Source organism: Podarcis filfolensis (assembly GCF_964270895.1).
Source record: "Podarcis filfolensis genome assembly, chromosome: 6".
NCBI classification, from domain to species: Eukaryota; Metazoa; Chordata; class Lepidosauria; order Squamata; family Lacertidae; genus Podarcis; species Podarcis filfolensis.
Window position 1 is genome coordinate 40,403,444 of NC_139609.1, and position 14,938 is coordinate 40,418,381.

Sequence of the window (14,938 nt, forward strand, 5' to 3'; positions counted from 1 at the left end):
GAATCTACACGCGGGGGGGGGGGGGGATGCTATAAATCAGAAATTACATTGTTACAACAAAAGAATGAAAAACACGCTATGTAAAAATTGCAAAGAAATTTCTTTTGCTCTCTGGCCCCATCTGGTGTTGCATATTTACAATGCATTCAAACATGTTTTTTGACTAATGTAGCTGAGTCCGGTCTCATCAGCTTGCCAGACAGAGTGACCCCACTGCTCTTGCCCCTGGGGCATGCTGTTTCTCACCTGGTCATCATGGTTTTTTAAATGAGGAGGCGGCCATGGGAGGGGTGGGAGGGAGGGAAGTATTGCACTCGAACTGGGAACTTGTTTAACTACCAGTGTCCAATAGGGGTACATGCAACTCAGACTTGAATAGGAAACGGAAAGGAAAGGAATAATTAAATGATTAATGACAAATTAGACAGGAAACATGCGGGGTGAGGGGAAGAATTAGGATAATGAAATCCTTGAAACGAAGCAGATTTATTTTTGATAGTGCAGCTGCAGATGCGATTTCTTAATCCTCTGTCTCCAGTAAGCATGGACACCACTATAAACACTCCATATTTGCAGTGTGTGTGTTTCTTGTCGACTTCCATGGCACAAAATAAAAGCTCAGTAAATATGGGCCTCCATATGTGGTTCTCAGCTGGTGTAAGTCCCTGAATGAGAAACATGTGAAGGGAGGAATTAATGCTGCACACATGGTGGCTGAACTTGAAAGCAATAGAAATTGCACCTGAGAATATTTTACACTGGGTTATGGAACGTTTGAAGATGAATGGGAGCTTGAACCCTCCTTAATGTATTGCATCATTGGTGTTTCCAGGGGGGCAAGGGATTATAAATGTGTGAGCTTGACACATGAGAGAGATAGCACTTCCTTCAAGTGAACAGCAAACTGCATCAGGCTTAAATAAAACCACTCACAGGAAGATGAAAAGAATTTGAAGAGAATGTATCTGGACAAACTCCTCCTGTCTCAGTGGTTGGACTGTTGTTTGGCTTTGACCTGGATCCAAAAAGAGCTTAGTACCTGCTACCTTGCAGCCTTTGTAAAACTCAAAAGAGACCTACCTCACAGTTTATTGTAAGGATGATTGGGGACAAAATTATTTTTTAAAAAACCAGTTAATTTATTGTAATTGAAAACTGATTTATGTATAGCATAAACATTACAGTATATCATATTGTAATAATGGGGAAAAATGACCCTGAGCATCATTCTAAAATTGTTCGAAACATCTCATTTATCCGCAAACCTTTGTTGGGTTTTTTTTTTGGGGGGGTTAATTTTAGTATTAGTATTTCATTTTATAATGTATATAAAACAGAGAGAACAATTATGACAACGGACAAACATTAAAAGATGAAAAGCAAAACTATGAAATAGGCATGTAGAATGAGTAGTTGCTCATGAGTTAAAATAAAACGCAAAGACTATCAGCTTGAGGGTCTGATAAAGATAGTTCCAGATTCTCCAGACTTTTTATGAGGGTTGTCTTGGAACGGATGGTTCTACTATATATGTCATAATGGAATGCCAAATCATATAAAAAGTATATGGAGGTTCTAGTCATTACTGAAATCTCAAATTAGGTGCGGTTTTCTTCATTATACTCCACAAACCTTAGTTGCATTCGTAATTCATGGTTGGCTCAAACAACCCACATCATTTTTTTTTTCTTTTCAGAAAAGCAAGTGTGTCCCAGAGTTTTATCATCCCTCATATTTTGGATTTGTTTAAACTTCCTGTATTTATTGTATACAATTGTAGGTTCAATCTTCAAGTGGAAAAGTAACACTCTTTAGCCTTCTTCATGTTCTAAACCAATTTTCTTTCCTGGAATATTTATTTATTGCTTTCAGGATCTGTTTTTGACATTTCTTTACTTCAAGAAAGGGGAATTTGTAGCCATCTATATGTTGAAGGGCTCCAACTTCCATCAGCCTCAGCCAGCTTGGCCAATGGTCAGGGGTGATGGAAGCCCTATACCCTCGGGAGGCCCACAGATTTCCCAGCCTGTTTTTCTTCTTCACAATCCTAGCAACAAAGGGAAAAGACTCCCCCTTGCTTTAGAACATTTCTAAATCTGGGATCAATCTGGTTGGCTCATTATAGACAACTTCATTGGGGTCCTATACCAATGAGCCGTCATTTTAACATGATTTAACATCATTTTAAGAGAGTGATAGCAGTGTGAGTCTGTTGCAACAAAACCAGCGAAGAGTCCAGTAGCATCTTAAAGATTAAGGTAGCAGCATCCAGTCATGTTCTCTCTGCCAATGGAAGGCACCTGCCAATGCAGCAGTGAGATTGGAAAAAATTGTGACTCATCCTCCTTTCTGCAGTTGTCTATACACCCCAAATTTATTCCAGAGGGACCTAAAACTTTCCCGATCAGTTTTAGTGGTGAGAGGACTGTGGGGAGGATTGCTAAAAATGGCCTCCCTACCCACTTTCCTAAGGGTAATAATAATAATAATAATAATAATAATAATAATAATAATAATAACAACAACAATAATTTATTCTTTGTACCCCGCCCATCTGGATGGGTTTCCCCAGCCACTCTGGGTGGCTTCCAACAAAGATTAAAAATACTTCAAAATGTCACACATTAAAAACTTCCCTGAACAGGGCTGCTTTCAGATGTTTTCTAAATGGTTGTTTTCCAGGGAACAGAACTGAACACAGCCTAATGGATATATTATGGCATAAACCTTTGATCCAGGTATTATTATTTTTTAAAATCAAAGCAGACATGTATTTGTCTAAATGGCTCCCAGTACATTTCCGAGCACAATTCAAAGTGTTGGTGCTGACATTTAAAGACCTAAACGGCCTCGGTCCAGTATACCTGAAGGAGCATCTCCACCCCCATCGTTCTGCCCGGACACTGAGGTCCAGCGCCGAGGGCCTTCTGGCAGTTCCCTCGCTGCGAGAAGCCAAGTTACAGAGAACCAGGCAGAGGGCCTTCTCGGTAGTGGCACCCACCCTGTGGAACCAGATGTCAAAGAGAAAAAAACTTTTCTCTCTCCCCCCCAAAGACTTTTAGAAGACGTCTGAAGGCGGCCCTTTTTATGGAAGCTTTTAATGTTGAATAGATTATTGTATTTTAATATTCTGTTGAAAGCCGCCCAGAGTGGCTGGGGAAACCCAGCCAGATGGGCGGGGTATAAATAATAAATTATTATTATTGTTGTTATTATTATAAATTGTTCCACATATAATGCCATGCATGTACATTGAACTGTAAACCTGAGCTCCATGTTCAGTCATACTTCAGAAAAACCTTCAGCTGTGTGTGCACATGTAGATTTCTAGGATTCTAACCCCAATGAACACCAGGCCAATGCTTGCAATCTATAGTGTAAATTAAAGTCCTAGTAAAAGAATTTGTTTTCTTTGGCTAGGTTTTTAGAAAAGCAAACTAGTTTGGGATCACCCGTACGTGCTGCTCTTCCCAATTAGAGTTGCTGAAAGAAGGGAAGAAAAGATCTACTTTCTAATGGAATTGAACCAACATACCAGATGAGCCATGTAACTAGGTATCTGAATTGTTTAGACACATTGGTTTGCTTCTTCATGACATGAAAGTAAACAATCTACAAATAGAGAAAAGAGACAGCTCCACACTCTGTATTATATGTTAGTTGAAGTGCAAAAAAACTGTGGTGGGACATATGCAGTATGGCTTCTTTTTAAACAAATATGTGTGCATATGTTGGGGAGCAGGCAAGGTAATGCTTTGCCAGAAGTTTTCTTGTTTATCCTACAACTCTTAGGCGAAAGCAGAACTGGTGCAAACTAATTGGGGGTATTCCATTGGAGCCGTCCATTTGCAGAGTGAAAACGTTAGAACTGAAATGAATGTGGTGTGGCGATGATGAGATTCTAAGTAATTTTCCCTTACTTGAATTTCCTTGGATATATTCAAAACTGATACTGTTATGCATGCACTGTAGTGTTGTTTTTGAGGCAGGTGGAACTACAGAGCCCTAGTATTGAACTTGGATAGCTGATACCTTAGCATCCATCAAGAGAACTTCATTTAAGCAAATTCAAGATAAATCTCAAATGTGGACATTCGGTTGACAATTCATTTTCACATGGAACTGGAATGTTGGTTGTCCGTTCAGTTTCAGGTGTTGTATGATACTTTCCTTTCATCTTTAAAACAGAGCCTCCTTATTTGTGATGCAAGCAATCTGCCAATGGGCAGGACTGCCAGTTAGCAAGTCTGGATGAAACAGTTCCTCTTCGGGTCCTTCTGTCTGCATGCAGACATTCACTAAAGCCACTATATTAACAGGGTTATTGCAGGGCAATAAGCCTAAAAGATATATGTCCAGATAAAAGAAATAACCAATCTAGAAGCTAACTTCTTCTGGGGCACATTGACTGTTCTACATCTGAATACTAGTTGCTGCTTGCTCCCTGTGATATATTTGGTGTTGTATTAGAACTGAAATGCTTTAAAAAGTAGGTTCGCTTAGAAAAGATTCTCTTGTTTCTTAATTCTGTAATTTTCAATTCTTTTTTCTTTTTTGAAATTCATGTTTTCCTCTAGGTAATGGAAGGTGACATTAAGGCAATGGGTCCTGGCACCATCAATGTTGAAGATTTTGACGTCCCTCAAGATGTGCTGAGATTCTACATTGCTACTCCACCTCGCCATGGTGTCATACTAAATGGAATTTACGGCAGAGATACTGGACGTTACAAACAACTAAGCCCAGCAGTACTCCATAAAGATTTAGAAATCCGCAGCTTTACACTGGAGGAACTTAAACAAGGTTGGGGCATCATTTTATTGCCTGTCTTTGGAGAATATGAAATGCACTTTCATAGTTTATACAGGGATGTGTGTGTGTGTTGTACAGCTTGAAACTGACCTTGAGAGGGACAATGTATCTTTGTGAACTGTGAACAAGAGAACAAATAATATTCGCATATGGAAACAGCCTGTAGAAATATGTTATAGGTCTACAGTTATAGGGCAGTATCTGAGCAAGGTAATATCTAAACATAGTTTGCTCCATCATAAGGCAAAGTCCGTGATTGCCTGCCCCTGCCCCTCTCCACTCCCAGTTTAAAAAGCACTTACAGTCCTCCTCAAACAAAACCCAAATGTAGACTTTTTATTGGGTAATAAAAATAGCACATAATATGTGTTTCTTGTTTGCAGTCCACACCACAGGTCTCACCCCTAACTGGCACTGGTCAACTCCAACTGTCCATCAACCAGCAGGCAGGCTGATTGAATTCTGGGTACATGCCCAATGCTTATGCCAAACCTGCTTCACCTGTAATCATTATAGTTGTGGCCTAGCTTGATTCCAATACTTGTCTCCTATACTGTATGTACTATTTTGCACACACATCCCACAACCTTCACAGTGCCTATGGTTCGCAACCGTGAGATGAAGATGGTGGGTGCTCCAAACGTCGCAATGGGGTGCTCCGAGCCCAGCAGCAGACAGAACAGTTCTTCCAAGATAATGAACTGTTTCAATGATAACAAACTGTTTCAATGATAACATGTAGTAATGAACTGTTTCAATGATAACATGTAGTAAGAGAAAGGCTTTATAATACAGCATCTTTGTCTCTTCGCTTATTGTTGCTTCCTATTATTTTCCTTGGGGAATAGGGTCATAGCTTGGCGGCAGAGGATCTGCTTTGCTTGCAGAAGACCCCAGGTTCAGTCCCCAGCATATCTAGGCAGGGCTGGAGAGTCCCCTGCCTGAAATCCTTCATAATCAATTCCAGTAAGAGCAAATCATGCTAAACTAGGATAAACCAATGGTCTGACTCAGTATAAGACCCATGTATTGCAGGGATAACTGGAACTTTCTCAGTGGGTAAGTCTAGCTAAAATTGGAAGAACTGTAATAGAACTGTGGTTGCAGATAATACAAGTAGATGAAAAATTAAAAGGCAAAAGTAAATTTCTTATAAGTGAATATGGAACAGATGCAGTTGCAAAAACATCAGTATGACATATTCCGGTATGCTACTTATCACATGATGAATGGGGGCTCACATGGCTATTTGCCTAGAACAGCAAAAAAATAAAATTTTGAGTGGGGAACAAGGACGAATAATTTATCAGGTGTTATGTAAGCATGGATGAGACTTGTAAATCTTTGAAGGAGAAAGAAATGAAATTATTTGTTTTGAATGCCTCACAATGATCAATTATAAGCTTCTCAGTTTGCTTTAGCAAGAAACTAGATTTATGTTGTATGAGCAACGGATGGCCTCTACTGGAAACCACAGTTCATTGCAGCATGTTGCTCTGAAAGAAAGAGATATAAAAATACTTGCACCACCTAGTCCTCTGTGATACTTAAAAACCAAAACCAAAATGCAGAAGGCTCTTCCAGATGACCTGTTCAATGAGCATACATCCTCATTTGCTTATGGGTTTAGACTATGCCCAGTCTGCATTGCTCATTTGTTCTGATTTATTTGCAATGAGGTTATACAGTGAACGTACATCCTGATTTGCTCGTGGGGTCTTTATAAATATTCAGGTTAATCATTTGTTCATTCTACACTTTTCAATGCATTTCCCTGTCACTTCCCTAACTGCAAAAGGCTTTAAAAAAGAAGAAGTGGATTTGTTGTAGGGCAACAGAATGCTTCAATCCTCTTTAGTTATGCAAACCTAAATTTCTGGTACATGCTTGAAACACTCCAGCAAAACCCCGACAGTCTAGAGGTGACCACAGAGAAATGTTTGTCCTTCACTGTAACACTGACCTAAGTTCTTGCCATGGCAAAAATTATATAAGACTTGAACCTTGATTTCCCCAGCACTAATATTCTATTTTCCTCCTTGCTTACTTTAAGTTCTACAAACATTTCTGTGTAGATTGCACAGTATAATAATAATAATAATAATAATAATAATAATAATAATAATAATACAATGCCTTTTTCCCTAGCAGGGACTCAGCTTACAGATAAAAATAATGACAGCTAAAAACATGGGGGGGGGATAATTAAACATTAAAACTCAATCAAAGATAAATATAATAACTTACAGTACCTCTTAAAATGTAATGTTTTATGCAACATATTGTTTAATATGAAAACAAATGAGAAGACTTCCGGGTTAGCGCCATCGACGAATGGCGGAGTTCCTCCGACTGGAGGAACGGGCTCCGTGGAAATTGGGTCTTCCCGTCGCGGCGAAGGCGGGGACCCGCTAGAAATCCCAGACGGAGAAGCCTGGGAACGTGGGGTTCAGCAGAGCACCAAGAGCGCCTCCCCTACTCGCGAGGAAACCCCTTTTCGGGGCTCCGGAGTGAAGTGGGGTGAGCAGCGCGGTGCTGCGAACCGATTGCTACTTTCACGGAGGGAAGCCGCACAGCCATCGCCGGAGAGCGCTGACTTTTTCCTGATGACAATTGGACTCTAAATCAAGTACCCGTGAGTAAAAACGGAAAATTGGATCAAGAAATCTGTAAAATTTGGGAATTAGGCAACGAAGCGGGAAGGTTTAAACAGGAAGTCCGCCTTCCGCTTTTTGTATATAGACTGAAGCAAAGACCTTGCAATCTAATAGCCTGGAAAATTGTTTTAAAGTTGGAAATTTCCTGCATCTACAACCAATAAAACCCCCTTGGAAGCAGGAGAAAAGGGGGGGGGGATTTGACTGCTTAATCCTGCAGGAGGAGAGTAAAGGAATTTAAGTTTCCATCGTCCCAAACCTGGGGACGGGGTGTCTGGACAGAAATTGTTTGAGACGTCCATTGATTGAAAGTGAGCACTTTGACAGATAGTCAAAAAAAAGAGAAACAAATTAACTTCAACGCTGCTTTATGCATTTCTGCATTTTAAAGAAACAAAGTATTTGAAAACCGAAAGTAACCTTCTTTGTTGGATACATTTTAAAGATGGATACAAATAGAAATTGTGTCCCCTAGAGGGAGCCTGTCAGTTTGTTGTTGCAGCTTACTTGGAGACCTTACAGCTGCGAGATTGGGATCGTGGGATCAGCCGTTTGACCTTGAACAGAAATGTGTTGGAAGGAAGGTTTGGTGTCTGCCCTTAGCATGACAAATGCATGCTGCATGACAAAATGAACTTGATGAATGAAAAGTTGGACATGATGAATGCTGTAGCCAGTGAATATGATTTAACAGGAAATAAGGATAAATAAGCTATACAGCGACCAATTCAGGAATCTGGTTTGACAGGGCAAGTCCAAGGGCAGACGAAGAAGGAAGAGGCTGCGACTACACCTCAAACAACACAAATGGAGAGATCCAAAGTCCTGCAGGAGCAAAAGCCACTGCACTGGAAGATTGAACTTGGAGTGTGTCTGGAAGTGTTTGGAGTCAAGGAAGCTCTTAACTCTAGTGGGACTATGAAACAGGTGGACAACTATCTTTTGGATAACTATTTTTTGGATTACAAAGATGATGACGGGGAGTGGGACTGTGGGGAATGGGCTAGTCTGACGAAGGAAAATGGAAATTATTACCGGTTGGAATCCTCCGGAGACCACTCCCCAAGGAGAAAGGGGAGAAACTACGAAAGAAACCAACAAAAGACAAAGAAGTGCGTAAGCACAAACAAGAACAAGAAAATCTGCAGAAGGGGCCTAGAAGAGACTTAAGGGTCTCGGACATAAGATCACCAGATTGATGGACTGGATGTAATGGTCAGAAAGGACTGACATAACCCAAGACCAGGAAGAAGGGACGTTGGATAAAAATTAGAGATATCAAGAAAAATTTCTTTTTATTTTTTGAATTGGTGTAAAATTAATGAATTATCAGGGAATATGTTGGAAAGGAACTAAATTGGCTTTAGTAGAAAAGATTTAAGGAGATATGTATGAATATGGTTTAAATTTTGAAATTTTAAGATTTTTAAGGTAAGATAAGGTTAAAGAAATTAAGGTAAATTGAATAATAGAATATACTAAAAGATGGAAAGGATATGTTGATTTAATAAATAAGATAGATTGTTAAGATAAATTATTTAAATTAAAATTGAGAAATATGGGAAGAATTTGCTGGAATAATGAATTAAATTAGAATACAAAAAGGGAGGTGTGAGGAGGTCCAAGAAATAAGCAAATGAAAAGATGCAATTTGAGATATGTATTTTTCTTTCTTTCTTTTTTTTTTTTTTTTTGGTTGTTTGGTTTTTTCTTTTTCTTTTTTTTTTGCTGTATTTTTCTGTTTTTTCCTTTTTTCATACTTTGTATTCATGAAACTTTGAATAAATATCATTATTTTTTTTAAAAAAAGAAAACAAATGAGAAATCCCAACACATTGTATGTTCCCATAATATTTCATCTTGAGCTGCGTCACACTGGCCAGTGACCAAAGCAAGTTGTGGCTCAAGTTTTCCCCAACCAAGAGAGCTTTCTGAATGAAAGAAAGTTCATAGAATATTTGCTTGTCCTTTTGTGGTTAAAGATATCATCCTTTCTCTTGAAAAACAACAACAGAAAAGCACGTGAGCAAGAGATTCTAGCAGAGAGCTGGCAGTTGAATGTTGTACTCAGTGGCACCTCTGCTGCTAACACAACTGCTCACAGAATCAGCTTAGGAACTGTAAACAGCAGATCACATATCTCCTCAAGGTTGGCATCTGTGCCATGAGCTTACCAAGTATAGCAACGAAGCAGTGCAGAGTGGATGGGCAGGACAGAGCTAGAGGCAATCTGGCATTCCAGAAAATCCAGCATTGTGGTTTTACATTGATATCATGTAGAAGGCCTAGGCTAGGCTTTAAAGAAGTTCAGTTAAGCATTAGCATTTGAACCAACGGTTATATAGAGATGGCACCTGAAATGGTATGCAGCATGGTAAAAACAATATTGAAAACATCCCTTCTAGCAATATAAAAAATTAAAGCCTTAGCTTAACAGGTGCTCTGTCTGAGAACATCAGTAAAAAATAAATCCAGGTCTAGTTGTCTTCAGCCAGCCTCAAAGACCTTCTGATAAAGCCAAGTTCTAGGCAGCTAACAGAATCCCTATCAATACTGTGATAGCTAAGTATGTGCTTGCAGTTAGAGTGCATTCAACAGTTATGGGGTCACCAAACCCTGCCCTGAACTGTTTTTTCATGAGCCCAGAAAATCTATCTCATCCCAGAATCCTGAGAGTCTCACTGCTACCTGCTCTATGTGCTTGTCAAAAGAAGAGGGGAAAGTTTTAAACTGATCTATGGTGGATAAAAGCTACCATGTCAAGTGAGTGTCTCTTCAAAAGCTAAGAAAACATCACTCTTTCAGAATCTTGAAAAAGCAGGCTGTCCCCCAATGATCTATATACCACAGCTTCTATTTCTTAGTGTACAAAAACATACAAACTTACAAGTGGAGATCCAGAGTGTATGGGGAGTACAGTCTAGAAATAAAAACCATTAAAACAAAAATACAACATGGAAGTCTTCACAAGTGCAGGAAACAATCATGCAAGCTCTCCCCACCTCATGGGTTTACTTTAGCCCTATTCAGAATACTTGTATAGGGCTTACACACCCTCCCTCTTCCCCACTATATCACACTGGCTCTAATATTGAGCCATAGGAATAAGCAGGATATGAATTGTCCCAGGCACTCATAGTATGGCTTCATGGTATCTGTATTTCAAATGCCCATGCATTTGATAAATGACAGCATTTAAACCAACATTTTCCCTTTCTTTCTTGGCAGTGCTTTGACAGTCTTCTGTGATGGAAGGAATGAAAGCACTTAAAACATTTTAGTTCTGCATCAAGGAAAAACATTAGTTATTCAGCTGACCTGATTGCTCCTAAAATATCTATATTTTAATACTCTTCCTTCAAATTCCACCTTATTTGCATTTTCTGAACATCTGTTCATACATTCAAGCTGCTTTGAAGTCATCCAGGATGCTCTGCAATTCTGTGACTCTCTTAATCGAAATGATGTCCTTTTCCATAAAAAGTCTGGTTTTGTTTTCTATATGAGCCCAAGTGGGAAAGTTGAGTTGAATAGACCTTTTCAAAGAAACAAATGAGCCTCAAATGTTCATTTCACTTCCCACTGGTTGAGAACCTTGACCAACTCTGAGTGATTCACAGCTTTGCAGTACATAATTCATCCATTCATAACTTGGCAATTCATTATATTGATGTTTACAGAACTAACTAGCTATGTAAACAGTGCCCAGTACCTTAGACACTTAAATATTCAATTTAAATAAAATAAAAATTGCAAACTGCAAATTTTGAATTAAGTGACCATATGTAAGCAGACTGATAGCTGAATGCTGGAAATTTGGCAGACAGGACAGGCTCATAAATGCATGCTAGCAGCATTCTAAATAATTTAATACAAGAAATATTTTGACATATTCATAACTGTATGGCATTTATTAAAAATATGCCAACTTCTCTTTTGTATGATGCACTAATATTGCTAGGAGGATATAGTGAGTGTCCTGAAATAACAATTAGAACTGTGTGTGGCTGAGCTGGTCTAGACGTGCATCAGAATGAGATGGTAGAATACTGAAAGTAGTAGAACGGGCTATTGGCTGCAGGTGGGGAGTGCTGTTTTCCCCTCTAATATAGTAAGTTCTTTTTGTTTTGGACTAGCATCTAGAGTTAAGCAAGAGGGAGACTTTTTATTTTAATTTTTTTTAAAAAATACAACTGTGTTTTATACTCTGCATTTTCACCCCCCCCCCCAAAATGCAGTTGTATCTCCTGATGTTGGAATAGAGTAACATATTGTTTTAACTCTATTAAACACAAATAACTTTTCACATTTAGGACTGTAGCCCAAGCACATTTTCCAGATACGTTCTGTTATTGTTTTTGGACTCAGTAGGCTTTCATTGTTCATCTGTAAAATCATTCATGCTACATACTCTGTACAAGGGGCCGAATTTAACCAGGTTCTTGCACTAGCAGAAGCCAGCACAACTCATCCCACTAGTGCAATGGGGCATCCCCTCCTCCTAACCCCCATGAGCCCTCCATGCCCTCCCCGGTCTTCTTTGGGAGGGGCAGGAGAACTCCTAGAATAGGTGGAGGAGGTAGGAGATGGGTTCCACCTGGCAAGCAGAAATCCTTGGGCTGATGGAATGATCTCCTTACTGCAACATTGAATTCCACCCAAGAACTGTACAAGAAAATGTTAAAACTTGGTTAAAGGAGGGAGCTGGGAAGCTGTCATAGCTTGCTGTAAGTATTTAGCTGAAAGACCTTTGTATCCAAACTTGCACTAAAATGTAGACACTTGCGTCCATCAGAGTTTTCCTAAACCAGTCCCTAACTAAAAATTTAAAAGCCATGTGAGTTAGTTTTTGCATTTTCAAGAAGTCTTCGCTCAATGACCTCAGTGTTTAAAAGGACAGGAGGGAGCAGGATTTGTTATCAATAGAGGGAATGAGGTAACATTAACTCAAGAAGTCCCATCTTCAAGTGGTGATTAAGGGTCGCTTTACAGACTTAAGGGGGGGGGGGGCGAAAATGCACCCCATGGTTTACATACATCAAAATGTATTGGTCAACTGCCCGATTAATTCTGGGTTCTGTCCACTTCAAATTCTGAAAATCCCAGCTGGCTAGCAATTCAGGGATTAAATGGGAAATAAATGATCTTAATGCCTCAAAATGGCCATTTGGTGATATCAAGTTGTTCTTGGCAGTTCTGAAGTACCTTAATGGTATCCTGCTATGATTGTTTTGTTGGAAACGAAAGAACACGTGCAAGCTGCAGGATAACTTAATCAGTTCCTTCGAGTTTATGTAGCTTTGATACCCTAAATTCCATTTGGATGTTGCTTGTCTTTAGAATGTGGCTCTTGACTGTTGTGTTCAAAATACTCCGTTGTCTCTGGTACTTTCCCCGATAGGACTGATGCTTATGTACATGCATGATGACACAGAAAGCCTAGAGGATAGTTTCACCATTCAGCTGACAGATGGCAAGCACACAGTCCAAGGGACACTTTACATCTTCATCCTGCCAGTCAACGATGAAATCCCTCATCTTTCCAGGTTAGCTGTTGAAGTGACATTCTATGCAAAGTGACTTTAGGAGAGACAGGGGGAAAACATTTTATTTCTCTTTAATTGTTAACATGTTTGATGAATTGTTTATTGGCAAGAAGATGGATGCGTTGCTTGTCTCTTGGCAATTGTTAATTCTTTTCATTCTCGTTTCTTATGAAATTATGATCTTTTAATATAAATATTAAGGTCAGGATGCTGGCATTAATTAATCCTCAACAAGTAGAACAAATAGGAAATATCAAAGCTGTGTTTCACGGATAGTAGGCTGGCTAGACACAACTACAGAGTGGAATTACGATGTCAGAATGGTTTGGAAGGAAGAGGCCCGTTACGATTTCTAAAAATCACTTTATGCTATGGCAGGTGAATCTCTGTGATGTAATGTGTAAGGGCAATGCATGTACAAAACAGATATGGACCCCTAGGGAGGACATTGAGTGTTGTGGCTAGAGTGTCACACCAGGACCTGGGAGACCAGGGTTCAAATCGCACTTGGCCGTGAAGCTCACTAGGTAACTCTCAGCCTAAGCTACCTCACAGGGTTGTTGTAGGGATTAAATGAGCAAGGAAAGAACCATGTGTGCCACCTTGAGCTCCTTGGAGAAAAAGGTGGGATATAAATGCAATAAAATATATTTAAGTAAATTAATAAATCAAACATTTCAAAGAAAGCTGCCTTTACATCAGATCCAGCATATTATTTGTAGTGATTTAGTACTGGCACATTTTGTTCATTTAAAAATGGCTAGGTATTTCAATGTCAGTTCCGTAACAAAAGTGTGTTGTTGTAAAAGTAAGTCTGGGGTGTTTTTTTTGTTACCCAGAGTGAATTAACCACACCTGCCAACCCTATGGAGTAGGTGAAAAGGACCAAAGGCTGATTAAGTTGTCCTTCAGGAATGACTAATTAAACCCCAAACTGACAGTAGGAACAGGTGGGGTGGGGATGGGGGTGCAGTGCCAAAGAGAGGAAGCAGTGGGTGCCGCTGCCACCACCTTTCTCACTTGAAGAGAGCATGTTGTCACCTAACCAATGAGACACTCACCCAGTGGAGGAGGCAGCAGCTCTGCTATATTAGGTGGGTCCTTATTTTTGGCTTTACAAATGCCTCTACCCTGCTGAATGAGGTGGAGAGGACTTCCTGTTTTTAATAGTAGGGGACATCTGAAATGGAGTGTACCAGGGATCTGCCAGACTTCCATTTGTCTCAAGTAAGGGCAGTGTTATACGTGAGGCAGAAATTACATTTGTACTGCGTTTGAAAGATGATGTTGGATTCTGAATCTGTGTGTCTCCTCCCCTGCCCCATGCAATATTTATTTCTCGCCCCTCAGGAACACAGGCTTGGAAGTTGAAGTTCACGAGAACAAAGTTATTTCCAGTGTGTCATTAGAAGTTGAAGACAAAGATTCTTTGAGGAATCAGCTGCATTATGTCATAAACAACAAGCCAAGATATGGACACCTGAAATTAAAGGTAATAATGATTCTCAGCATTTTCTTCACACACTGCCCTGTCAATATGTGGTTGTGAAGCATAGGCACAGTGAAGGTTGTGGCATGTGTGTGCAAAATAGTACATACAATATAGGAGACAAGTACTGGAATCAAGCTAGGCCGCAACTATAATGATTACAGATGAAGCAGGTTTGGCATAGGCATTGGGGCATGTACCCAAAATTCAATCAGCCCGCCTGCTGGTTGATGGACAGTTGGAGTTGACCAGTGTCGGTTAGGGGTGAGCCCTGTGGCTGGACTGCAAACAAGAAAAAAGTGACCATTTGACACACAATATCATGTGCTATTTTTATTAATTTTATTTCCATGCAAAACATCTTATATGTACTCATATGTGACACATGTGCATTTCTCTGTGCTGAGGAGCCAAACTTGTCAGTGCTTCTGTGT

At 39.7% G+C, this 14,938-nt stretch overlaps 1 protein-coding gene across 5 annotated transcripts in view; it reads left to right on the forward strand.

Annotated features, from left to right (window-relative positions):
- The window catches only part of LOC310765776 (FRAS1-related extracellular matrix protein 1-like), a gene marked incomplete at its 3' end in the record, with an annotated part of 128,109 nt that overhangs the window by 45,628 nt on the left and 67,543 nt on the right, over positions 1-14,938 (forward strand). For all 5 annotated transcript variants that reach the window (XM_083621208.1, XM_083621209.1, XM_083621211.1 and 2 more), the window contains 3 exons: positions 4,578-4,803; positions 12,871-13,015; positions 14,366-14,507. In XM_083621208.1, the coding sequence (XP_083477334.1) occupies positions 4,578-4,803; positions 12,871-13,015; positions 14,366-14,507 (513 nt within the window). The remainder of the gene's footprint in view (positions 1-4,577; positions 4,804-12,870; positions 13,016-14,365; positions 14,508-14,938) is intronic.